General features: G+C 44.0%; 1 protein-coding gene across 18 annotated transcripts in view; it reads left to right on the top strand.

Moving 5' to 3' along the window:
• Positions 1-25,140, top strand: part of LOC147456139 (uncharacterized) — a 187,461-nt gene that overhangs the window by 66,502 nt on the left and 95,819 nt on the right. For 12 of the 18 annotated variants that reach the window (XM_086514699.1, XM_086514691.1, XM_086514698.1 and 9 more), the window contains 2 exons: positions 9,374-9,466; positions 9,546-9,662. The exons of 3 other annotated variants lie outside the window; for them this stretch is intronic. In XM_086514699.1, the coding sequence (XP_086370825.1) occupies positions 9,374-9,466; positions 9,546-9,662 (210 nt within the window). The remainder of the gene's footprint in view (positions 1-9,373; positions 9,467-9,545; positions 9,663-25,140) is intronic. 3 more of the 18 variants (XM_086514701.1, XM_086514697.1, XM_086514704.1) reach the window with 1 other exon arrangement.

The following is a 25,140-nucleotide window of genomic DNA, read 5'->3' as shown; positions in this document are numbered from 1 at the left end:
TCATTATCATTCAATCTTGCATCTGTGCCGGCACGTGAGAAAAGAGTCGCAAGAACTCTTGTATGTGTCGGTCTTTCTGCATTTCTTGCTTCGCGTTCTAAATTCATTTCCATAAATATCAGCTCCAAAGCCTCCATAGGAGTTAGTGGAATCCTTGATGTAGATGGGGAAGGAGGAGGGTCGGAAAAACTTCCTGGTGGGGTAAATTCTTCTTCGTCTCTCTCATGCTCATCACTTCCAAGCGAAGTATCCATTCCGCTTCGAGTGATGACCATTCTGAAGTCATGGGTTCTTGTGGGTTCTGAAGTTCACGAGGAACTTGGGTTCTTGAGGGTCTTGGGTTCTTAAGTTCACGAGGAACTTGAGTTCTTCGGGGTCTTGGTTCTTGAGGTTCTTGAGAGTCTTGAGGTTCTTGAGGTTTTCTTTCGCTTGCAAACCATGTTTGAGAAGGATCTTCTCTTCACCCGAGTTCTACTCCTTGCCACGCGCGCACCCCTTGGCGGCCTTGCGCTCACACCAAGGTTGCTTTTTCCCACCTCACGTCGATTGGCCGGCCGCTAAGTGCATGGTCTGCTCTCAATGAGTGAAAAGAGACACAAGGGGAGGCTGGACAAGCCCTTCTTTCTTGGGATTCCTGTCACTCTTCAAAAAACACGATTAGGAATCGACACGCCCAAGCGAACTTGGGTTCGTGCGACTCCAACAAGCAAAAAAAATTCTTGTGATTCTTGTGGTTCTTTCCTTGAGTGATTCTTTCCTTGAGTGATACAGAACACTGCCAAAGCTCTGATATCAATGTTAGGTGCAGTGGAATGAATGTTTGCGCTTTGCTCAAGATGAGTGCTCCGAACTGTGCTCAAGGTTCCTTTTAGTTCTTATGGAAGGGAGAGCCTTCCGTTCTTAATGGAAAATACTATGATCACAAACAAAGTGAATGGACACTGTGCGTGCAAGTGTATGAGACTGAAAGATAGAGAGAGAAGAGAGATACGACACCAGAGACGTTTTAAAACCCTCCTCCGAAGGCCCCACTCTCGTCGGCGAGAGTGGTCTACTTATGATTGCACAAAGTGGTACAATGACGATGCAATGGACTGATGCAACCTGGGACTATGTCGGTGACGACGACGACTTTAGGGCTGAAATCTGCGGTCTTCTAACTGCTGTCTATAAACACACTATGGCTGAAAATCTGGGACTGTTTTCGGTGGCTGAAAATGACTGTTTTGGCTGCGTTTTTGTGGGCTGAAAATGGGGATCTTCTGGAAGTGGATAGGGCTGAATCTGCTGTCGTTTATGAAGGCTGAAAACGCTGACCATCTGCTGCGGAATGGGCTGAAAACCAAAAACGCTGGCAGATCTCGAAACGCTAGCAAAAACGCTGGGGCTATTGTAGCGTTAGTAAAAACGCTGGCTTGTCCGGGAATGATGGCGACACTGCAATGCTGAAAACGCCATGTAACTGTAGGCGATGGGAGGAAAGTGAAAACGCTAGGGCTTGGAGAGGGAATCGCCAAGGCTTGAGGGTATTGTGGGGTTCTTGCTGAGAAGATGCCTGTTGAGCGGAAAGCTCCTGCTGCCTCTTCTGCCATTTAGTGCTAACTTGGGTTTACTTATATATTAACTTAGCAAAATTGCCCTACCTACTTTTGTTGGGAAGTCACTTAAAAATAATAAGTGAAAAATGTTAACAATAGGGAAAATAGGCTAAATGCACTAGAAAATTCCCCTGACTGATTCTAATGGATTCTGATGGGAATACTGATCATCACGTCGTGTGCAACCAGAGGATATGCATCTACACTAAGTGACTGGGCATGCACGGTCTACGAATAGACTGACAAAAAGTGCGAGATCACTTCTAAATCTAGACTCACTGGACTCACTGAACCCTGATCATGCTGTAGCTTGTCCACAGACACATAGGGTTGGATGTGTCATGTGACATGCTTTGTTCTCGCAATCCATTTCTGCTTTTCTTTCTTCATGCTTACGCATTATGGCTGCCATTCTTTCTTCGTATTCACGGTCTATGGCTGTGCTTCTTTCTGTTGTTCTTGCTTTGCGCTCGCTCTCCAAGGCAACGCGTTGCGCTTCTCGTTCTATCCTCCTGTCCATAATCATCTCATCGAAAGCCTCCATAGGATCTGATGCAATCTTTGGCGTAGACGGGAAAGTGGGAGGGTCAGAAAAACCTCCTGCTAGGGAAAACTCTTCTTCGCCACTCCCATGCTCACCACATTCATGCAAAGTATCCATTCCGCTTCGGGTGATCACCATCCATTGAAGTCTTGGGTTCTTAAGTTCACGAGAAAACTTGGGTTCTTGTGGTTCTTGAGGTTCTTGAGGATCTTGAGGGTCTTGGGTTCTTGAGGTTCTTGAAGGTCTTGAGGTTCTGGAGTCTTGAGATTCTTCTTTAGCTTGCAATCTGTGTTAGACAAGGATCTTGTCTTACCCGAGCTCTTCTCTTTCCCGCGGGCGCACCCCTTGGCGGCCTTGCGCTCACACCTAGGTTGCTTTTTCGCACCTCACGTCGATTGGCCGGTTGCTAAGTGCACGGTCCGCTCTCAATGAGTGAAAAGAGCCACAAGGGGAGGCTGGACAAGCCCTCTTTCTTGGGTTTCCTGTCACTCTTCAAAAACACAATTAGGAATCGACATGCCCAAGAGGACTTGGTTTACGTGCGACGGCAACAAGCAAAATAAAATTCTATGGTTCTTGTGGTTCTTTCCTGGAGTGATACAGAACACTGCCAAAGGTCTCATACCAATGTAAGGTTTAGCGGAAGTGAATGTTGAACTTTGCTCAAGATGAGTGCTCCGAACTATGCCCAAGGGTTACTTTTGCTTACGGAAGGGAGAGCCTTCCGTTCCTTTAGTGAGAGAGTGCAAATGATCACAAACAAAATGAATAACACTGTGAATGAAGGTGCTGAGACTGAGAGATAGAGAGAGAAGAATACCAAACCAGAATGTTGTCAAAACCCTCCTCCGAAGGCCCCACTCTCTATGGCGAGAGCGATCTACTATTGATTGCACAAATCTCTATATTGCATGGACTTGCGGACGATGTCAACGACGATGAGGACGATGATGAGACGGGTTGAAATTTGAGAATGCTCAGGGCTGAAATCTGCAAATCTTTATATGTTGAATTCTGACTCTATGTCGATGACGATGTCGATGACGACGTCGATGACGACGATGCGACGACGACGAACCAAAAACGCAGATGCTGAAATCTGCGTTTTCCGGGCTAAAACTGCAAACTTCGATGGATCCCACCGTGCGGCGAGGAACTGCTATGGGAAGGTGAGATCTGCAAGGTTCGGGACTTCTTCTGCGATGTCTGACTGCTGAAAACTGAAAACGCCGAGTCTAGGACTGAATCTGTCGCGAAGATCTGCAAAAACGCTGAGGTTGATCTGCAAACCAAAAACGCTAGGGGCTGAATTCTGCTTCCTGCTTTGGAAATCTGCTAACGCTGGGAATCTGTTGGCTTCTGGGGAACCTGTTAACGCTAGGGCTGATTTGCTGTCTACTTTCACCGAGAATCTGCAAGTGCAAAAACGCTGGCTGATCTGATGCAAAAATGCTAGGCATTGTGGTGAGTGAAAACACTAGAGTTATCGCGGGGGGGGGGGTCTTGCTGAGAAGTTGCATGATGAACACCGGGATCCTGCTCCCTCTTCTGCCAGAAAGTGCTAGCGCTAGGTTTTCTTATATATTCACTTTGTCGAATTGCCCTGCCCAGTTCCCAACAAAAGTCACTTAAAAATAATAAGTGAAAAATGTCAAAAATAGGGAAAATAGGTCTATGTACTCTAAAAATACTCCTTATGGGTTCTCATGGAAATTTGATGATCATGTTGTGTGCAACCAGAGCACCTACTCTAAGTGTTTGGACATGCACGGTCTACGAACGGACTCACAAAAGTGCCAGATCACTTCCTATTCTAGACTGACTTGACTGAACTGAACCCTAGTCATGTTGTAGCTTGTCCACGGACACATAGGGTTGCATGTGTCACGTGACATCCCCTCCTTTTCAAAGTGAGGTATTGTTATCGAATTGTATGGCGTTGAGGGAGATCGCCAACAACATCTGGATGAATCCTGGGAATGACTCTCTACTAGCCCACTTTGATGTGTGGATCGTGTCATACTTGAACTTTATAAAGGTCTGCAAAGTCTTCTTCTTTGGGCCGCGCCGAAAGCGACACAAAGTCGTCTGTGGCTCCTTCATTGCTTCAACTTCGTCTTTAATCATGCGTCTAGCTTCTTCAAGAATCTCCGAGGATGAAAATTCCTGAAACCACTTCCAACACAAAAACATGAACATACCCATTCCATGTAAAGTGACTAGAATAGAAAAAATCTCGTCTAAAAGAGTGTGCATGCAATGCAAATGAACAAAGTGACTGAGTGCCAAACCGTTCATCAAACACACGCAAACAATGGGGTCGAATCTTGACTTTGTGATCTAAATCAATCAACTGTGGCAAATCACAATAGAAATGCCCATGCTTGATGCTCAATTCTTCTTGTGCTCTTTCTACGACTATGTCATGCCAAGGAAGAGATATGTAATGTGACTTCCTTGAATGCACACTTTTTAGCTTTTCATTAGAAATCCGCATACATCCGTGCTCATTCATAAGTGAATCGTCTTCATCCTACAACATGTCATGCCTATGAAAAGGGATCACATAAGGACGGTGACTAAAATACAGGAAAGCATCACGAATGAAACACTCAAACAATGCGTGCTGACTGATCATTCGAACATATAATACTTCTTGTGGGGGTTCTTTAGAACTCAACTCGAGAGCCAAGATTGGTTCTTCGTGATCGATCGAATCTGCAATGAGATTAGCTTCACTAAACAAAGTATCCACAAAACCATCATCCTTGTGAACAATCAAATCATCTTCCTGCAAATCATCATGCTTGTGAGAATCACATCTTGATCATGCAAATCATGGAATTCCTGTGTGTCGTGCTTTGGAGAAGAACAAATTGAGAGAGTCTCCTTCTCGTGGTCCTCTGCAATTTGTGCCTGCACATGAGTAAAGAGTCGCAACAACTCTTCCATGTGTTGGTCGTTCATCGCTTTCGTTGCTTTGTTCTCGCGATCCATTTCTGCTTTTCTTTCTTCGTGCTTATGCGCTATGGCTGCCATTCTTTCTTCGTATTCACGGTCTATGGCTGCCCTTCTCTCTGTTGTTCTTGCTTTGCGCTCGTGCTCCAAGGCGACGCGTTGCGCTTCTCGTTCTATCCTCCTGTCCATAACATTATCGAAAGCCTCCATAGGATCTGTTGCAATCTTTGGCGTAGATGGGAAAGGGGGATGGTCGAAAAAAACCTTCGGGTGGGGAAAACTCTTTTTCGCCACTCACATGCTCATCACCTTCATGCGAAGTATTTATTCCGCTTCGGGTGATCACCATCCACTGAAGTTGGGTTCTTAAGTTCATGAGGAACTTGGGTTCTTGTGGTTCTTGAGGTTCTTGAGGATCTTGAGTTCTTCAGGTTCTTGAGGGTCTTGAGGTTCTTGGGTTCTTGAGCTTCTTGAGGTTCCGGAGTCTTGAGGTTCTTCTTTAGCTTGCAATCTGTGTTAGAGAAGGATCTTGTCTTACCCGAGCTCTTCTCTTGCCCACGGGCGCACTCCTTGGCGGCCTTGTGCTCACACCAAGGTTGCTTTTTCCTACCTCACGTCGATTGGCCGGCCGCTAAGTGCACGGTCCGCACTCAATGAGTGAAAAGAGGCACAAGGGGAGGCTGGCTAATCCTTTCTTTCTTGGGTTTCCTGTCACTCTTCAAAAACACGATTAGGAATCGACACGCCCAAGAGGACTTGGTTTACGTGCGACCGCAACAAGCAAAAAAAAATTATATGGTTCTTATGGTTCTTTCCTTGAGTGACACAGAACACTACCAAAGCTCTGATACCAATGTAAGGTTTAGCGGAAGTGAATGTTGAACTTTGCTCAAGATGAGTGCTCCGAACTGTGCTCAAGGGTTACTTTTACTTGCGGAAGGGAGAGCCTTCTGTTCCTTTAGTGAGAGAGTGCAAATCATCGCAAACAAACTGAATAACACTGTGAATGAAGGTGTTGAGACTAAGAGATAGAGAGAAGAATACGACACCAGAATGTTGTCAAAACCCTCCTCCGAAGGCCCCACTCTCTATGGCAAGAGTTGTCTACTATTGATTGCACAAATCTCTACAATGCTTGGACTTGCCAATGATGTCGACGACGATGAGAACGACGACGAGACGTGCTGAAATCTGAGAATGCTAAGGGCTGAAATCTGCAAATCTTTATCTATTGAATTCTGACTCTATGTCGATGACGACGCGCCGAAACGCAGATGTTGAAAGCTGCGTTTTCCGGGCTGAAACTGCAAACTTCGATGGATTCCACCGTGCGGCGAGGAATTGCTGCGGGAAGGTGAGATCTGCGAGGTTCCGGACTTCTTCTGCGATGTCTGACTGCTGAAAACTGAAAACGCTGAGTCTAGGGATGTGAAGATCTGCAAAAACGTTGAGGTTGATCTGCAAACCAAAAACGCTAGGGGTTGAATTCTGCTTCCTGCTGTGGTAATCTGCTAAGGCTGGGAATCTGCTGTCTGTTGAGGAATCTTCTAACGCTAGGGCTGATCTGCTGTCTACTTTCGCAGGGAATGTGCAAGTGTAAAAACGCTGGCTGATCTCATGCAAAAAGGCCTTCTGGCGAGTGAAAACACTAGTGTTGTCGCGGGGGGGGGAGTCTTGCTGAGAAGTTGCCTGATGAGCACCGGGTTCCTGCTACCTCTTCTGCCAAAAAGTGCTAGCACTAGGTTTTTTTATATATTCACTTAGTCAAATTGCCCTACCCATCCCAACAAAAGTCACTTAAAAATAATAAGTGAAAAATGTCAAAAATAGGGAAAAGAGGTCTATGCACTGTAAAAATGCTCCTGATGGGTTCTGATGGAAATCTTATGATCATGCTGTGTGCGACCAGAGGATGTGCACCTACTCTAAGTGTTTGGACATGCACGGTGTGCAAACAGACTCACAAAAGTACCAAATCACTTTCTATTCTAGACTGACTTGACTGAATTGAACCCTAGTCATGTTGTAGCTTGTCCACGGACACATAGGGTTGGAATGTGTCACGTGACAAGAATGGAGATGTAGCATCAATAGCAAGTCAATAACTGTGCTCGACCGATGCTACGATACTCCAAGGATCCCCGGCACGTTAAATTTTTGGTGAATCATCCACTTGATGAGGTACACTCTCAATGCGTGCCGCCATCCATTCACCTCTCAAGTTGCCATTAAAAAAGAAACCTACACCGGCAGTAACTAGACAAAGAGTGTACTCAGAGGATGTATTTGATGAAGTTGTAGAGTGACCAGCCAACAGACTCATGAAGACCAAGAGGCAGACGTGGAAAAAGAGTCGAGCAACAGACTATCCCATTTACTTGGGTCGCAAATCTACCTGGCTCGCAAATCTACTTTTAAGGCTGTCATTAATGCCCAGACATGGTGGTCTACCCTACTATTACGCAGGGAAGCATCGACAAAGTGGTTACAGTTCAAGCAAGTTTTCACCTCTTCATGGCTCACTCGGGAATACAAACAAGATGTGATCACTACTTGGAATCATCTGAGGATGACCAAGGACAACAAATTGGATACCTACTGCCAGAGATTTTGGGATACTTTTCTGCCAGTTTCTTTCTTCAAGAAGATAACTTTTCAAACAACAAGTTAAGCAATTCTACTATGGACTTCCCTACTAGATACGGAGTTATTGTTTGCAGAAGAAGTCCAAGGCCATGCAACGGCTCATGGGACATGCCAAACAGGGTTTTGCTATGCATACACACACACACCTACCTAACCTATAGATAGACTTGTGGCATCCAGGATCGGACAAGAACCGGCCAACGAAAACAGGAAGAAGGGAAAGAAACCCAAAAAAACCATCATGCCTAGATTGTCAGCAGAGCAACGCGCCGAGTACTACAAAGAGGGCAAATGTTATGGAAACAGGGAACAAGGGCATGTGCTTGCCAAGTGCCCCAACAAAGCGTACAAAGATCAAGCTTAGGACAAGCCAGAGAGTTCCAAAATGGAAGAGGAGCGAGCAAAGAAAAGAAAGACCAAGGCAAGCCTGGTACCGGATTTTGTGGGGACCGACCAAGAACAGATGGATGAAAGTATGCAACTCTACAAAGCGTGGGGCAAGGTACGAGATCAAGAAGCCCTTATCTTCTTTGACGGAGGAGTCGAGGCCAACTTCGTCTCGACTGAATTGGCGGCTCGACACGGGATTACGCCTGAAGAGATGGGACCATCGGCCGAAGCAGTTTTAGCTGCACCAGGATGGGATATTTCCATTACACCTGTCATAGACAAACTTTGATTGCATTGTCAAGGATATCTAGGGCACGAGAACTTCTACATCGTGTCTTTGGAAGGGTGTAACCGTTAACGTCCTTTTGGGAATCCCCAGGTTCCATAAGCATAGTGGCCGATTATAGGGCAAGGAAAGCGACATCGAAGAATGAAAAGGGTAGAGTTATAGTTCTTGATGTAAAATTAAAGGGCGAGTCTATCCCACTTGTATCGGCTTCGGCCATTTCAAAATTAATAAAATCCAATCTGTTTGTTTACTCAGTCCACTTGAATGAGTTAAATGACAATAAAACATAAAATTTGTCCGACCTCGAAAAGGAACGACAAGATTTTTTGCAAGCTCAAGCCGATTGTTTCTCTGAAGGCTTACCGAGAGAGTTACCTCCTCAACGACCTGAAGATCACACGATTGATTTGATTCCCGGTAGCACGTCGCCGAACCGGACCTTACCGAGTTAGCAAAGCACAGGATGAGGAAATTATGAACCAAGTAAAAGAGTTACTAGAAAAGGGTCTAATTCAGCCCAGTACACTGTACATCACCTTATTGTTCGCAGTGTTGTTGGTTTCAAAGAAAGATGGATCTTGGAGAATGTGCAATGACTAAAGATCTCTCAATAAAATCGCCATCAAGAATAGGTTTTCGATACCAAGATCGATGATATACTAGACAAGTTATAGGGTATCACCTACTTTAGCAAAATTGACCTAAAAAATGGCTATCATAAGACAAGGATCGCTCCCAGAGATGCATACAAGACCGCATTCAAGATGTCCTTTGGATTGTACTAGTTCATGAAGAAAAGTAAAGCTCATTGCTCTCTTATCAACACACACATGCATGCGCACATGCAGCACATGTGTGCACGCGCGCGCATGCATACAAAACACACATTTATTATTTGTCCATTTTATAAATTCAACACTCTGATATTAAAAACATTGCTGGTTGCAGATGGCAGTAGATTCCATAATGGGCATAAACTCGGAGACTCGAAATTACCTTCTTTACGAAACATTCCTGTACTATAATCCTCTCTTTTTACTGGTCAGGAATGAATTATCTTTGTCTTCAGTAAATGGAAATTATTATATATTTTTCTGGCTAAAATCCACCATATATGCAGGCTGCAATGCTATGGCTGTGGGGAATCAATCTACGTGTATTTGCAGCATTTAGAATCAACTATGTAAAAGTATTTGACTTAGATAATACCCACTTGATGTGGAAGGAAATCTGGATGGTAAATTCTATTCTCATGAAATTTGTATCTTAGTAGATGTTTTTGAAAGTGGCCTTATTGGTATTAGAGGGGGACAATTACTGATTAACAGGTGGTAGTCCATCAAGCTCTAAATTTGAATGGCATTATGTGGTCTTCATGCTTTAGAAGGAATATGCCATTCTTATTATCATAGAAAATTTTTCTCTGTGTCAAGTGAGGTTGGCATTGTAGCTGGCACAAGTGGCTTCTAACATCTTATTTGACTGTCCAGGCATTATGAATTTTGATCCAAGCACGTGTTTAACTTTTCTAAGGGATGTAGGTAGTGTAGCTTTTTTTCTCTCAAGGTTTTGAAATGTGAGTGATGCTTGAGAACTGTGATCCATGCATTGAAACCGTGATTTGCAATTTGCAATGTTTGCTACTTGAGGTACTTCATGATTTACCGAGTGGTATTTCTGTTTTTTTCTGCCTCAAATTTCATTGTTTATTCACAAAGTTTATTTAAAGAGTGATGGGGGGTTGATCTTGTGAACTCAACTGTCATATATATTAGGGTTGCCAATCTTTTCTAACATAGATGTCAATGGACATAACCATAAAAAGGGAGAGTACATATGGTTCATGAGTGATGAAAATCTGAGATAGGAGCCACCAAGGCGGTACTCCCTCTTGGGTTGCGAGGTTCTTTTTCTTAGAGATCGGATTTGTGAACCAAGTATCAATAATAAGCTCTCTCCATTGCTTCCTTGCCCTCGAAGATACTTTGGATACTTATTGTCAGAGATTTTGGGATACCTTCTTACCGGCCTCTTCTTTTATAAAGATCACTTTTAAGGAACATATCATGCTATTTTGCTGTGGTCTACCCAAAGAGATACGAAATTATTGCTTACTGCAGAAGTCTGAGTCCATACAACAACTGATGGGACACGCTAAGCAAGGGTTTTCTATGCATTTGCGTACTCTTACGTATCCAACTGATCAACCTTTGACAACTACGATCGGACAGAACTCGAATAATGGTAGCAGAAGAAGAGGGAAGTTTGAGAAAAAGAAAGATACACGTCCCGACTAACAGAGGAACAAAAATCTGACTACTTCAAAACGGGGAAGTGCTTTGAATGTGGGGAACGGGACATATATCAACACAATGCCCAGGAAAGGCACCGAGAGGACAATCAAAAGACAGGCGAGAGAGTTCTGGAGTAGCTGAAGAGCGTAGGAGAAAAGGAAAGATGAAAGCAGGGCTGGTACCAGATTGTGTGGGGACTGACCTTGATCAGATGGATGAAAGTATTGAACTTTGCCGCGCATGGGGCAAAGTGCGAGACCAAGAAGCGCTGATCTTCTTTGACGGAGGAGCCAAGGAAAACTTTATTTCACCCGAATTGGCAGCTCGATTTGGAATTATGCCCGAGGAAATGGGGCCCGTAGGCAGAGGTTGTTCTAGCGGCACCCAAACGGGATGTTGCCATTACAATTGTCATTGGCAAACTTCGTTTGCATTGTCAGGGTATTTAGGGTACGAGGACTTTTACATCATGGCTTTGGAAGGGTGTGATGTCCTTCTAGAAATCCCTTGGTTCCACAAGAACAACGCCGTGGTTGATTATAGGGCCAGGAAAGCTACTTTGAAGAATGAGAAGGGCCAAGAGTTTTTACTTGATGTAAAGATGAAGGGCGAGTCCGTCCCTCTTGTATCGGCTTCGGCCATTTCAAAATTTAAAAAATCCAGTCTTTTTGTTTACTCGATGTTCTTGAAAGAACTGAATGATGAACAAAGGTCAAATACGTCTGATCTAGAAAAGGAACGACAAGAATTTCTACATGTGCAGGTTGAGTGTTTCCCTAAAGGCCTACCAGACGAGTTACCGCCTCCATGTCCTGAAGACCATACGATTGATTTGATTCCGGCTAGAACACCACCAAACCGACCACCTTACCGTGTTAGCCGAGCTCAAAATGAAGAAAGAATGAACCAGGTAAAAGAACTTCTTGAAAAGGGTCTCATCCAACCTAGCACTTCACCTTTGTGTTCACCGGTATTGCTAGTTTTAAAGAAAGATGGATCTTGGAGAATGTGCATTGACTATAGAGCTCTCAATAAAATTACCATCAAGAATAAATTCCCCATCCCAAGGATCGATGATATTCTCGACAGACTTCAGGGGTCCTCTTGTTGCAGGAGAATTGATGTGAAGAGCTGGTATCATTAGATCCGAATTGCTCTTGGAGACGTCTACAAGACAACTTTCAGGACGACTTTTGGAGATGCCATTTGGCCTTACGAATGGTCCAGCAACATTCAACCGTATGATGGATAGGATTTTCAGAGAGTACCGATCGTTTGTGGGCACTTTCTTTGACGACATGGTCTTCTCCAAGAATGAAGCAGAACACAGACACCATATGTTTCCAGTTTTCTAGGCACCGCGGAAGCATAAATTGGTTATGAATGAGAAAAAGATTGAATTTTTCTTGCCTGAGATACATTCTTGGGACACATCATCTCAGCAGAAGGGGTAAAGATGGACCCGGCCAAAATTGAGACTATTCGTGGTTGGCCTGGATTTGAAATTGACTCAGAAAGGGGTTCCTTTTACTTGGGGCCCGACAGAGATTGCAGCCTTTCAGACTTTCAAAGAAAAGTTGACTTTGGGACCAGTGTTGGCTTTGCCAGACTTGTAAAAGCCATTTGAAGTTTACTGTGATGCTTGTGGTCGTAGTATGGGAGGAGTCTTGATGCAAGAAGGCCATGTTATTACTTACGAGAGTAGGATGTTTTCACGTCCTGAAATGGTTGCACAGATTTACGAGAAGAGCTCTTGGCAGTTATCCATGCTCTTACACAATGGCGACACTTTCTACTCGAAGCTGATTTTATCGTCTTTACAGACCATCAGAGTTTACGTTCCTTGTCGCAAAAGCAGCTTTCGGAAAAGCAGATGCGGTAGGCTAAGATCTTGTCGCAGTCCCACTTCTAGATAGTCCATGTTCAGGGATTGAAGAACTTAGTGGCAGATGCGTTGTCTAGAAAGCCCTTGGCTCTGGCTATTTCCGCGATACATCATCGAAGCTTCAAGGATATGGTAGATCCATACGGCACAGGTCTTGACTTTGCAGATATCGTTCATTGGATACATAGTGGAGAGACAATTGCAGGCTATTCCATACAAGACGACTATTTGATGTGGAAGACGATGTTGTGTATTACACACCCTGTGAGGAAAAAGGTTTTGACAGAGTGCCATTGTCCACCTTTTTTGGGCCATTGTGGCATAGATACCACCTTGAAGGGTGTTGAGCATTACTTTTTTTGGCCGAGGCTCAAAAAGGATGTGGACGAGTTTGTTCGCAGTTGCTTAGTATGCCAAAATGTGAAGTTTGACGGGAATAAGCCACCTGAACTTCTACTTCCTTTCCCCATACCATACCACCCTTGGGAAAGTATTGGGATTTCATTTTTGATCTTCCAAATTACTGAAAGTGGGCATGATGGCATTTGAATTTTGAATAGTCAGTGACAGATTTAGCAAGCAGACCCACTTCATTCCAGTAAAGAAGACAAGTAAGCCTGACCATTTGGCGAGACTATTCATCTCATCGATTTTTCTGCTACATAGCATGCCTGGGTCCATAGTCTCGAATAGAGACCCTGATTCACGAGTTTGCTTTGGAGGGCAATCTGGGAGAACATTGGCACGCGGTTGCAATTCTCGTCCTCGTTCCACCCATTGACATACGGTCATTTTGAAATAGAAAATTCATTGGTTTTTGATTTTACTAAAATCTTACATTCGGAACAAAAGAATCAATCAGAAAGTGCTTGCCCTTGGTGGAATTTCCCTACAACAACACGGTTCATTCATCGATGGGGAAGGCGCCATTTGAAGTAATCGAGGGTGCTAAGAAGGTTCCTCCATTTCTAAGCACCAAAGACAAGATTTTGAAGCGAATCAGTACACGAGAGGTTTGGACATTGCTTTTGCCAAGGTTCGCGAGGTTGGCAGTTGATAGACATCGACGCGACTTGCAGTTGAAGGGAGATGATTGCGTGCTCTTATGATTTGAGAAGGCACACCTAAGGAAACGGAAGGGAAAGGAGCGGCTTTTTCCAAAACCGCTCCTTTCCAGATTCAAGAAAAGATAAACGAAGTATCCTTTGGATTGAAGTTGCCAGATACTTCGAAGTTTTACAATGCTTTTCATGTGAGTTTTTCGAAACCTTTTAAGGGTGAGGTGCCTGTCGATAGGGAGCCTGAGGAGCAACCTGAAATGGAAGAGAGCAAGGAGATACTCTTCCCGAACAGATACTAGCTCGCAAGGAAAGGAAAGTGAAAGGTAAAGTGATACGGAGGTTCTTAGTGAAATTCAAGAACTATCCGGCATTGGATGCGAAGTGGATGGAGGGGGACCCAGCAGATACTCCTCGGATATTGGAACTTTATCTTGAGGCTTTCGGTCTAACTTCGTCTATTCCGAGAGATCCCGTGGATCAACAGGGTTGAATCTGGTGCAGCTGGTACTGCACAAGAGGTGAGTCACTCCGCTCCTTTGTCACAGGTTACCCAGATAGAATAAAGTCACTAATTTTCCTCTGTCACAAATTGATGACGTGGCAGTACAGACTGTTGATGACGTGGCAGTACAGACTGTTGATGATGTGGCATTACGAACAATTGATGACGTGGTAGCATGGAGAGGCACGGAAAATCCGCTGACATGCTGACATGGACAACTGTATGGAAATTCCGTGAAATGTGCTGGCTGTGCCACGTGGCGGGTTGTACGAATATTCGCAATTTGCACTGGCTGCTTTTGTGGGCAGTTTTTGGACCAGATGCTTTTGGGATTGATTGCTTTTGAACTAATTGCTTTTGGGGCATCCCTTGTAAGAATAAAAGAGCCCTTGGGGCCTCACTCTGTAGAGCATCTGTATTGAGTGTCTGAGAGCGGAGGCTCCAGGGGAGTTGTAATTTTTGCTCAAGCATTACTATAAAAAGAAATACCGATAGGGACGCCAGATTTTGGGGCCAATAACTCTGGGCATAGAACTATGCCGGGCCGTGTCGACTATTCTAAAAGTGTGAAGTATTTTAAGAGATTCTCTCGTGTGTCGTGCTCGATTTCCGACTTGGGGTGTCCAAGTTTGTTACGGTGGTATCAGAGCTTCAGGCATGTGCTTTTCTCAAAGCATATCTGTCCAAAGAGAGAGAGCACTTTGGCGCTTCAAAAGTTTCCTAGAAATTCTATTAAAGAATCTTCGTGTCCCAACCCCGGACTTATTAGCCACTCCCACAGCCTTACTTCATCGCGCATTGAGCTCCATGTTCATCGCTCTGTCCTAAAGGGCGTAAGCCATAAAGAATCCCAGATTACACATGGGTTCTCGTGGAGAATTTGACAGAGATAACACCTCTCAACGAGAAGGCAAAGAAAAGTTGAAATCCGGTGCGGGAACTGAAGAAAAGGGTGAAGATTTGGGCAAATTTTTTGGGAGAGAAGTTTGCCAAAGCAAAGTACAAGTGTCAACTATAGGTTGACATGTGTATGAAAAGATTGATCAAGTACTCCAAAGACCGGAGATTTGCGAACACCTGAAGAATAACCCGATTGATGAGATTCACTCGAGATGGTGTGAGGCCATTAATTCTTCCCTCAGTTAGGGAAGAAAGTTGAAAGGACAGACTAGCGCACAAAAAAAAAAGCGACAACTATACTCGCAAAAAGAGCTGGACAAAGCTCTTGACAAGAAGATGAACCAGATACTGGAAAGGACACTGAAAGGGATACTGATGTGTTGACAGTATCCTGCTTTATGACTTTATCAATAGAACTTTGAAATAGAAATTCCCGAAGATGAACTTTAATTTATGATTTTTTGTTTTTTTTGTGAAGGTCTTGTTATTTGTGCACAAATGTTAGGTGTAGCGGAATGAATGTTTGAACTTTGCTCAAGATGAGTGCTCCGAACTGTGCTCAAGGTTCCCTTTCGTTCTTATGGAAGGTAGAGCCTTCCGTTCTTAATGAGAGAGTGCAATGATCACAAACAAGTGAATGAACACTGTGGGTGCAAGTATATGAGACTGAGAGATAGAGATAGAGAAGAGAATACGACACCAGAGACTGTTGTAAAACCCTCCTCCGAAGGCCCCACTCTCGTCGGCGAGAGTGGTCTACTTATGATTGCACAAACTGGTACAAACTGAATGCATGGGATTGATGCAAGTCTAGGCTATGTTGGCGATGACAACGGGGATGGCGAAGCCGATCTAAGGGCTGAAATTTGCAATCGTTTATCTGCTGTCCAAAAACGCTATGGGTTGAAATTTTCTACAATCCAAAAACGCTGATTTGGGGGGTTGTTTCTGTGGGTCTTTGTCGCTAAAAATCTGCAGGTTTAGGGCTGAAAACTGACGTTTCTTGGGGGCTGGACCTGCTGGTCTTTCCGGGCTGAATCTGCTACTTTCTTAGGGGCTGATCTTGATGGTTTTCTACTGCTGAAAATGGCGATGTCTATTGCTGCAATTCTGAAACGCTAATCCTCTTGAAAACGCCAGGGTTGCAATCTGTCAAAAACGCTAGGCTGATGGGATAAAAAACGCTAGGTTGATGGGATCAAAAACGCTAGGTGCTGGGCTTCTGTGGCGATGATGCTGATGCAAAACGCTAGTCCTGAGCTTGCTTCTGGCGATGATCTTTGATGAGAAAACGCTAGGGCAAGGGTCTGATGATTCTTCTTGCTTGGAGGAAATCCACCAAGTTCTGGTTGAGAAGTTGCCTGCTGAGCTTGGCTCCTGTTGCCTCTTCTGCCAATTAGTGCTAGTCTAGGTTTGCTTATATACAAACTTACTCAATTTGCCCTACCTACTTTTCAACAAAAGTCACTTAAAAATAATAAGTGAAAAATGTCAAAAATTGGGAAAATAGGCTAAATGCACTGGAAAATTCCCCTGAAGGATGCTGATGGAAATGCTTATGATCATGCTGTGTGCAACCAGAGGATATGCATCTACTCTAAGCGCCTGGGCATGCACGGTCTGCGAACACTTACAAAAGTGCCAGAACACTTCTAATCTAGACTGACTGGACTGACGGAACCCTTGTTATGAAGTAGCTTGTCCACAGACACATAGGGTTGGATGTGCCACGTGACAACAAATAAGAGGTGAAATTGAGAATGAGATGACAACAAATTGGGAGCAATGACATCTCCAGAATAAACCCTATCACGATTCGACATAAGAATCATGAATTTTGATAACTGATGATGAATGATTGAATGAAACTGTGGTGAGCGCATTAAGAGTTCCAAGGGATGAGATGGCTACACAACGATAAGATGACTAGAACTGAATGATCGAAACACTTTGCTTAGTATGAACTCAATGTTTGATTGATGAACTGGAATTCCCGGAATGATTACTCACACGTGTGATTGTGTTTGAGTGCAGGATTGAAAGATGGAATGACTAAGGAAATGATTGTAGCATTTCGGTCTTGAGAAATCGATAGACATGATTGCAATAAGGATTAGTTAATCTGACGTTAGTGAGGTCCAGTGTGGATCTAGATGCCATTGCTAAATACGTTGCAAGGAATCATGGTCCTAGATCAAAATGGATTCTATGTGATATGAGCTGAATGTGATGTGACTATTGTCTTTGTACAAGTGTTGGATTTGTGTGGTCTAGTGCGTCGGTACTTAAGAGTCAATGTCTATTGAACTAGTTTATTGCTTATGTCTGATTTTGCAGGCGTAATTGAGGGCGATTACAATTCTTTCAAGAGGGAGGTATGTCACAAACTGATGACGTGGCAGTACTTACAGCTGATGACGTGGCAATACAAATAGGCCCGAAAAATCCTCTGACATGCTGACGTGGACAACTGTAAGGAAATTCCTTAAATGCGCTTGCTATGCCACATGGCAGGCTGTACGTATTTCTGCAATTTGTGGTGGCTGCTTTTGGGGGCAGTTTTTGGACCAGATGCAGATGCTTTTGGGATTGACTGCTTTTGAACTAATTGCTTTTGGGGTTCTGTTTTTGGGGCATCCCTTGTAAGAATAAAAGAGCCCTTGGGGCCTCACTCTGTAGAGCCTCTGGACGCAGAGCCTGAGAGCAGAGGTCCCACAGGAGTTGTAACTTTTGAACTAATTGCTTTTGGGGTTCTATTTTTGGGGCATCCCTTGTAAGAATAAAAGAGCCCTTGGGGCCTCACTCTGTAGAGCCTCTGGACGCAGAGTCTGAGACTAGAGGTCCCACAGGAGTTGTAACTTTTGCTTAAGCATTAATATAAAAAGAAATACCGAAAGGGGTGCTAGATTTTGGGGCCAATACCTCTGGGCACGGAACTACGCTGGGCCGTGACGACTCTATTCTAAAGCGTGATAAAATTGTGAAGTATATTAAGAGATATTTCTCCTGTGTCATGCTTGATTTCCGACTTGGGATGTCCAAGTCTGTTAAAGTGACGCGCTGACAGTATTCTGTTGTAGGACTTTATGAAAGAAGCACTTCGACATGGGAATTCTCGAAATGATTTTAATTTACATGTGCTCTTTCATGTGAGTCATGTTTTAGTGCACGTTTGAAAGAGGAAATGGTTGCAACATTTTGGTCTTGGGATTTCATAATAAGATGGACATGATAGCAATAAGAATTAATCAATTTGATATCAGTGAGTTGGGTATAGATCTAGTTGCGATTGCTAAACACCTTGCCGATAGATCATGGTCCTAGATCTCGATGGACTTAATTAATTTGATATGAATGTGATTTGAATGTTCAATGACTGTCATCTTTGTGCAAGTGCTGTGTTTATGTCGTCTAGTGCGTTCGTACTTAGAGTCAGTGTGTACTGAACTGGTTAATGGCTTATGTTTGATTTTGTAGGCGTAATTGAGGACGGTTACAATTTTTTCAAGAGGAGGGTATATCACAAAATGATGACGTGGCATTTGTTAATTTTTTTAACCGTTGGCAATTTTATAAGTTGTCCAAACTTATGGGGGTCTTGTCCGATGAGGCCCATGAGGACACAAAGAAAATTAAAGACAAAGGCGTGCAGCTGCTGATGTGGTAGGATTTTGGGTGATTCGTACTGACATAGCAAGCTGTACGGACGCTCGCAAAATGCGCTTGCTGGGTGACGTGGTAGGGTGTACGGAAATCCGCAAATTGTGCTGCTAGCTTTTGGTGCTATGCTTTCGGGCCACCCGCTTTTGAGATTGAAGCTTTTTATGTAACTGCTTTTGAGAAGGCCTAGGGCCTATAAATATGTACCTAGGGGTTCTCTTCCCTCAGTTTGCTGGGAGCATTGAGCAGAGAAGAACCTTTGACTTTGTACTTGATCAAGCATTAAAATAAAAACAAATACCGAAAGAGGCGCCAAACTTTGGGGCCAATACCTTTGGCCACCCTGGGTCGTGTCGTCTCTCATTAAATTGTGATTAAGTTTATTAAGTGATTCTCACGTGTGTCGCGCCAAATCTCCGACTTGGGGTGTACAAGTATGTTACACACCTGCTACTCTATCAAGGACATAATTATAAGCCTATTGATCACGATGGATTCAACTTGGCGTGGTCTCCACATTCACTAGAATCGCACAATTCTTTAAGACAAGCGACGGGCACTCTATAACATTGGTCATATTCACAAGGTGCATGCACTACAGTGATGATTTTTGTCTGTAACAGGAACACTCTCTATCTAGAAACTAATTCATGGGATATCATGAATCTGCTAGGAGAGCCTCAAGACAGGTAATCTCTTGTTTTTAAAAACCAAAGAATATCTAGTATGACTACCTTCTATTTGGTTTGGGAAATTTTTCTCTTCTATTCGAGGGTTCCGACGAACTAGGGGAACTAGCCGCAAGTTCATTAGAGGATTCCGAAGAAGAAAGAGGATTAGATGATAGTGCGTCTTAGGGTTTTGATGATTGAGACTGACATCCAGTAAACAAAGGAGGCTAGCGAGGCTATCCATCGGTCCCAAGGCACAAGGAAAGAAAGTAGAGGGAATCAATTGGTAGATCAGAGAATTCCACAGATGATTGAGGGGCCAAGGACTAGGGAGGCAAAAAGGGCTACCAGCAAGTCACAGGGCACATGGAAAGAATAGAAACGTAAGCTAGATCCACAGATAATTTGGTCAAGGGTACTTTTGAGCCCTCAATGCAAAGTGGATGGAGGAAGAGAACCTTGCAAATTTTCTTCAGAGAGAGCTGTACCTTGAAGCTTTTGGGCTATTAGCAATGTCTATGCCAAAAGTTACGGATGAATCAGTAGGTTGAATTTGGTGCGGTGCGGACTGCACAAGAGGGGAGCCCCTCCATTCCTTTGTCACAGATTGCCTAAGTTGAATGAAGTCACTAATTTCTCTTTGAGATTTTAAGGTACGGAAGGAATGACGGTATTTTGCGGAATGATTTTATGAATTGTGTTCACTAAATTGGAAATTTCCTTAATTGAATTGAAAACATGTACTCTTTCATGTTTGTATTGTTAGAGACATGTATAGAAAGATGAAATGGTTGCAGCATTTTGTCTGATGAATGATTTGAACGTAGCGTATCTAGACGTCTATTAGAGATCAACGAGATCTGGATGTGATGGCTAAGTGAACTGAATGAGATTCTAGTTGTCTATCTGGATGAGATGACTGGGTACTCTTTTGAGTGCATCAAGAGTTTTGGAAGGATGAGATGGCTGCAGAATGATCTAGATGCATCAAGAGTTCTGAACGGAACGAGATGGCTAGATTGAATGATTGAAACACAATGTTTAGTGTGAACTAAGTGTCTGATTTTGTGAACTGCATGCTATGTGGATGTACTGTCTTGTGGAGATGGCCATGGGCATGGTTTGCTTGATTGAGATGTGAAAAGAAAGGATATGAATTTGGTAGTAACAAGAGTTACTAGATCAAGACATACGTGAAAAGATCAATGCGGTTTGGATATGATTGCTAAATGGTTACAATGATCAGGATTTGTATTTGAGGCCCTCGATAGAAATGTGATTGATCAACGACTAATGTCTTTGTAGAAGTGTTGGATTGGTGGAATTTGGTGCATGAGTACATAGAGTTAGTGTCTATTAAAGAAAGTTTTTGTCCTTTGGCTGTTTTTGCAGGCGTAATCGAGGGCGATTACAATTTTTCCAATAGGGGGGGATGTCACAAAGTGATGACATGGCATGCCGAACTGGAAGAGAAATGTGGACAAGAGAAGCTGAACGGATTTTTTGCATTTTGCGATGTGCCACGTGGCAGGTTGTACGGATATCCGCAAATCATGCTGGTTGCTTTTGGAGACCCCAGCGCTAGCTTTTAGGAGCATATGACTCTGGGGTTTAGTGCTTTTGAGAGAACTGCTTCTAGTGCTCTACTTTTAGGCAACTCTTGTACTGTTTATAAAGAACCCTTGGGGCTTCACTTTGTAGAGCATCTGGACGCAGAGTCTGAGAGCAAAGGACCCTCAGGAGTTGTTTCGTTGCGAATATAATAATAAAGAAATACCGAAAGGGACGCAAGTTTTTGGGGCCAATGCTTCTACGCGTGAAACTCTGCCGTGCTGTGTTGACTCTCTTTGCTTGAAGAAGGAGAAATTCAGCCCTCAGTGATTGAAGAGCTCAAAGTCATCAAGGAGCAAGTGCATGTGATCAAAGAGGATGAGAAGCAACATGAAGCAAAGACGTCTACATGGGTGGAAGTGATCACCAAGACGCAAAAGAAGATCGATTAAGCGGGGAAGTGGATAGAGGTCGCCAAGAAAGGAAAGGGGAAGGAGGCATCAACCCCCCACACCCCATCATCAACATGACACTAAAGGAGGAACAACGGAGACGCTCGCATGCTGTACATGTGAGAGCTACCGGTGTAAAAGATCGAGATAAAGTCGAGGAAGAAGTAAGGGAGCTCATGGAGTGGATGGGAATAGATAAACCAATGCACACAAAGGCATGGAGAGTCGGCAAAAGAAGTGGAGGTGTTGAAGAGACATCTAAGGAACGTGCTCTCATTTTGCACTTTCCCACTATTGAGGTGAAGAAAGAGTTTTGGAAGAAAAGGCCCACATTTAAGAAGGCCAACATATTCCTTGGCGATGATCTCACTCTATCACAGCTTGCCCACATGCAAGAAGTTATGCTATAGATTAGGGCAACAAGGGAAAAAGGAAAGGTAGCCTTCTATAGAAAGGGAAGGTGGTCATTATGGAGCGAGGCTCCACATGACGGTTGGAGACCAATGGGACTAAACTTAAAATAGTAGTGTGGAACTTCAATGGTTCTCTCAAGCTTGATGTGGGTACCTTTGAGGATAGCTTTAGAGATAGAGATATTGTGTGCTATTCAGAGACTCACCAGGCCTCGAGTCAGATGATGCGACATGTGACTGGATACAGATGGGAGAGGGCTTATCGAGTAGATGCCAGATCTGAACATGGGAGTAGAGGATTTTGGGTGTGGGGGGGGTTGGAGCGGGGGGGTTCTTTTTAGGGACGATTTGCAGTCTCTTTACATATTGTTCGGAGAGACCATCATGCCAAGTACATGTGGGTGAGATTGAAGGTTGACACAGGCAGATTTCTATATTGCCATATTCTACTTTGCTCCAAGTACATCAACCTATGGGTCACCTAGAGGAGAGTCTCCTTTCTTTGTGCTTGATGATGACATATGGGAGTTCTCTAGGGACGGGGACATCATTCTCTTGGGGGACTTAAAGGCCCAAACGGGAAATCATCAGACAGTCTTCTATGATACCTCGGAGGAGATGTTGAGAGAGCTGGACACCATAGACATGGGGCTGGACAGATGCTCACAGGGTACAAAATGTACATGTATGGGAGATACTTGCTAGATACGGGCACCACACAAGGGTTAGCCATACTTAATGGATTACAGAGATTCCCAGCAGCTGTCGGGTTTACTTGCTTCCCACATTGTCACGGGCTACGAGCCATTATTCAAGAGGGCAGTCCACATGGGAAACGAATATATTGTAGCTTTGTGGACTTCTGCAAAGCTTTTGATACAGTACCCAGAGCTAGACTAATGCGGCGACTGCAGGTCATGGGGGTACCCACAGACCTCATTTGGGGGATTATGGCTTTATACAGATCAGTTGCAGGGCAAGTACGCACTCCCAAAGGGATTTCTATCCTAGTTCACTCCACTATTGGCGTGAAATAGGGATGCCCGCTATCTCCTACTTTTGTATGTATGTAGATGAGGCCTCTGATTACATTACGAGACTAGGGGACAAAGGAGCACAACTAGCAGGGACATGGATCCCACTTTTGGATGATATTGTGATGATTTCTGACTCCCCAAAGGGAATGCAACGCCATTTGGACGCCTTACATGTGTTTGCCGAGGATAGTGGATTGTCTGTCAACCTTGGTAAAACCAAAGTTATGGTGTTTAACACCACACCGCAATGGGTCAGGAGGTCAGCTCCCACATTTACCTATAGGCAGGAGATTGTGGAGTATACAGATGCATATACTTATCTGGGGTAGTTTACAGTGGGCAGTTTTTTCGTTGAGAAGCGCTATAGAGACTAGATTGACCAGAGCCTATGCAACCTTGGGCGGACTTGAGAGGATGTGCTCGCAGGTTCAGTTTCAGGAACCTCGAACCAAACTTTGTGAGAAAGGACTAAGTGATGGGTATTCCTGATCTGTGACATGCTGGGTGACAAGAGCTTCGGAAAGGGACTATTCCATGGTCAAGAGGTATTCCAAACTTAGTAAAGTTGTGCACAAGAGAGGAGACAAGCACTTGAATGAAGATGGGTTCAAAGTAAGTTGTGAGGAAATGTAGTTGCTTTTTGAAAAAAGCGAGTTTCTTTTCGGGAAAACAGGTGCTTTTCGTAAAGGAGTCTATGTTAGCATTGCTTCTATGCATGAGACTGCATCCGGGGATGCCTGGGTTGTGATTGTGTAAGCATGGCTTCTAGACTTGTAAGGTTTTACTGAGTTTTTGGCAGGTTCAGACCAATTTTAAAATCGCCCGGCCACCCACTAATTTGGGCAGCCAGCTGCAGAAATAGAGCCAAAAAGCTGGGCGCCCCCCTTCTCTTGCTATTGTCAAGCCCTTCCCCCTCTGTTTGGCTTGGGCAGCAAGCCAACTGAGCATCTCTCTCTATAGGCGCCCCCTTTGCCCTATTCTTGCGGGGAAAAGCAATCAGAACTCCTCTATTCTTGCCAGGCTGCCAGGAGCTATAAAAATGATCTCTCTCACTCTTTGCAATAAAAAAAGCAAGGCCCTAGCCCTTCTCCCCCAACCATCTGAACAAACTGCTGTTTTTCTCTATTTTCAGCCCATAGATGTCATAGACGGGGCTGATTTACGAGAAGAAACCCGAGAGCACACCTTTTCTATGTGCAGGATTGTAAGAGAAGCTTCTCTGCATAGAGATCTCTTTTGGAGAAGTTGCTTTGCGAGAACTGAGTTGCATTCCAAGTTTTGAGTCTTCATAGGTGATGCTTTTCATGTTTTGAAATATGAGTGTTTGTTTGTAGGTGCACTTCCTTTGCATGAGGAAGTAGGAGCAGAGGAAGACATGAGCCTCTGCAAGAGAAAAATGCTCTATGAGAATTTTGCACCCTAGGTTTTGGGGCTGGATCCACAGATCTGAGAGTGGTAGACTCTCGAGTTGGGATCAAGGAGTAGAGATTCACGAGAGGGGACTGTGTGTCCAAGAATGCAAAGTTGATGCTACGTAAGGAGACTCTGGGATTAGAGTCGGAAAAGAGTTGTAGGGTTGCCATGCCTTGAGATTGGAAAGTGAATTCCAGATGCGAGAACTTGGTTCTCGAGGATTCCGAGTAAGGAATAGCGGCTCCTAGGAATAGGGTTTTACGATCTTCTTTCTCTCTCGCTCTTTCTCTTTGTATCAATTGGCTTCAATATCAAGTGATAAATTCTATTTATCAAGGTATATTTGCATTATGCCCCCGTTTGTGACAGGTTGAAAGGTAATCTGTGCATGTTAGTGTAATTTGTCCGTTGTCACTACCTCGCTAACTTGTGCTTGTTAGTGCGAGGTGTCCTTCGTCACTCCCTCTCTATGTGATCTGGCTCGTGGCACTCATCTCATACCAGCTATATTGAGGCATATTGCCACAAATTTTTCTACTTGTGCCACAAGCGTGGAGAAAGATTGTAGCTTTAGACACGACTAGCATTTGTAAACTCGTGTATAAAGGTGCTTGGGCCTTGTGGATCCATCTCTCGTACCAATCTAAAGGTCGAAACAGTGTAGACATCATTTCCTAGAAAACTGGTATCTCTAGGATAAGATTTTTTTTGCCTCGCTCTTCATGGGCTTTGTAGTGCAATGGGCGTTTAGTGTAAAGGATACATATGCATGATCTGTAGCAACCACAATAGGTCTTGATGAAACAAAGAGCTCTTGAATGTATGGGATGGGATGGACGTCCTTCGAGAGAGTTGGTTTCGGAGCTGTGAGTGGTA

This window comes from Adiantum capillus-veneris, chromosome 6 (genome assembly GCF_014529385.1).
Source record: "Adiantum capillus-veneris isolate H3 chromosome 6, ASM1452938v2, whole genome shotgun sequence".
Lineage (NCBI taxonomy): Eukaryota > Viridiplantae > Streptophyta > Polypodiopsida > Polypodiales > Pteridaceae > Adiantum > Adiantum capillus-veneris.
The sequence above is the reverse complement of the archived record's forward strand: the minus strand, read 5'-3'. Positions and strand labels throughout refer to the sequence as shown.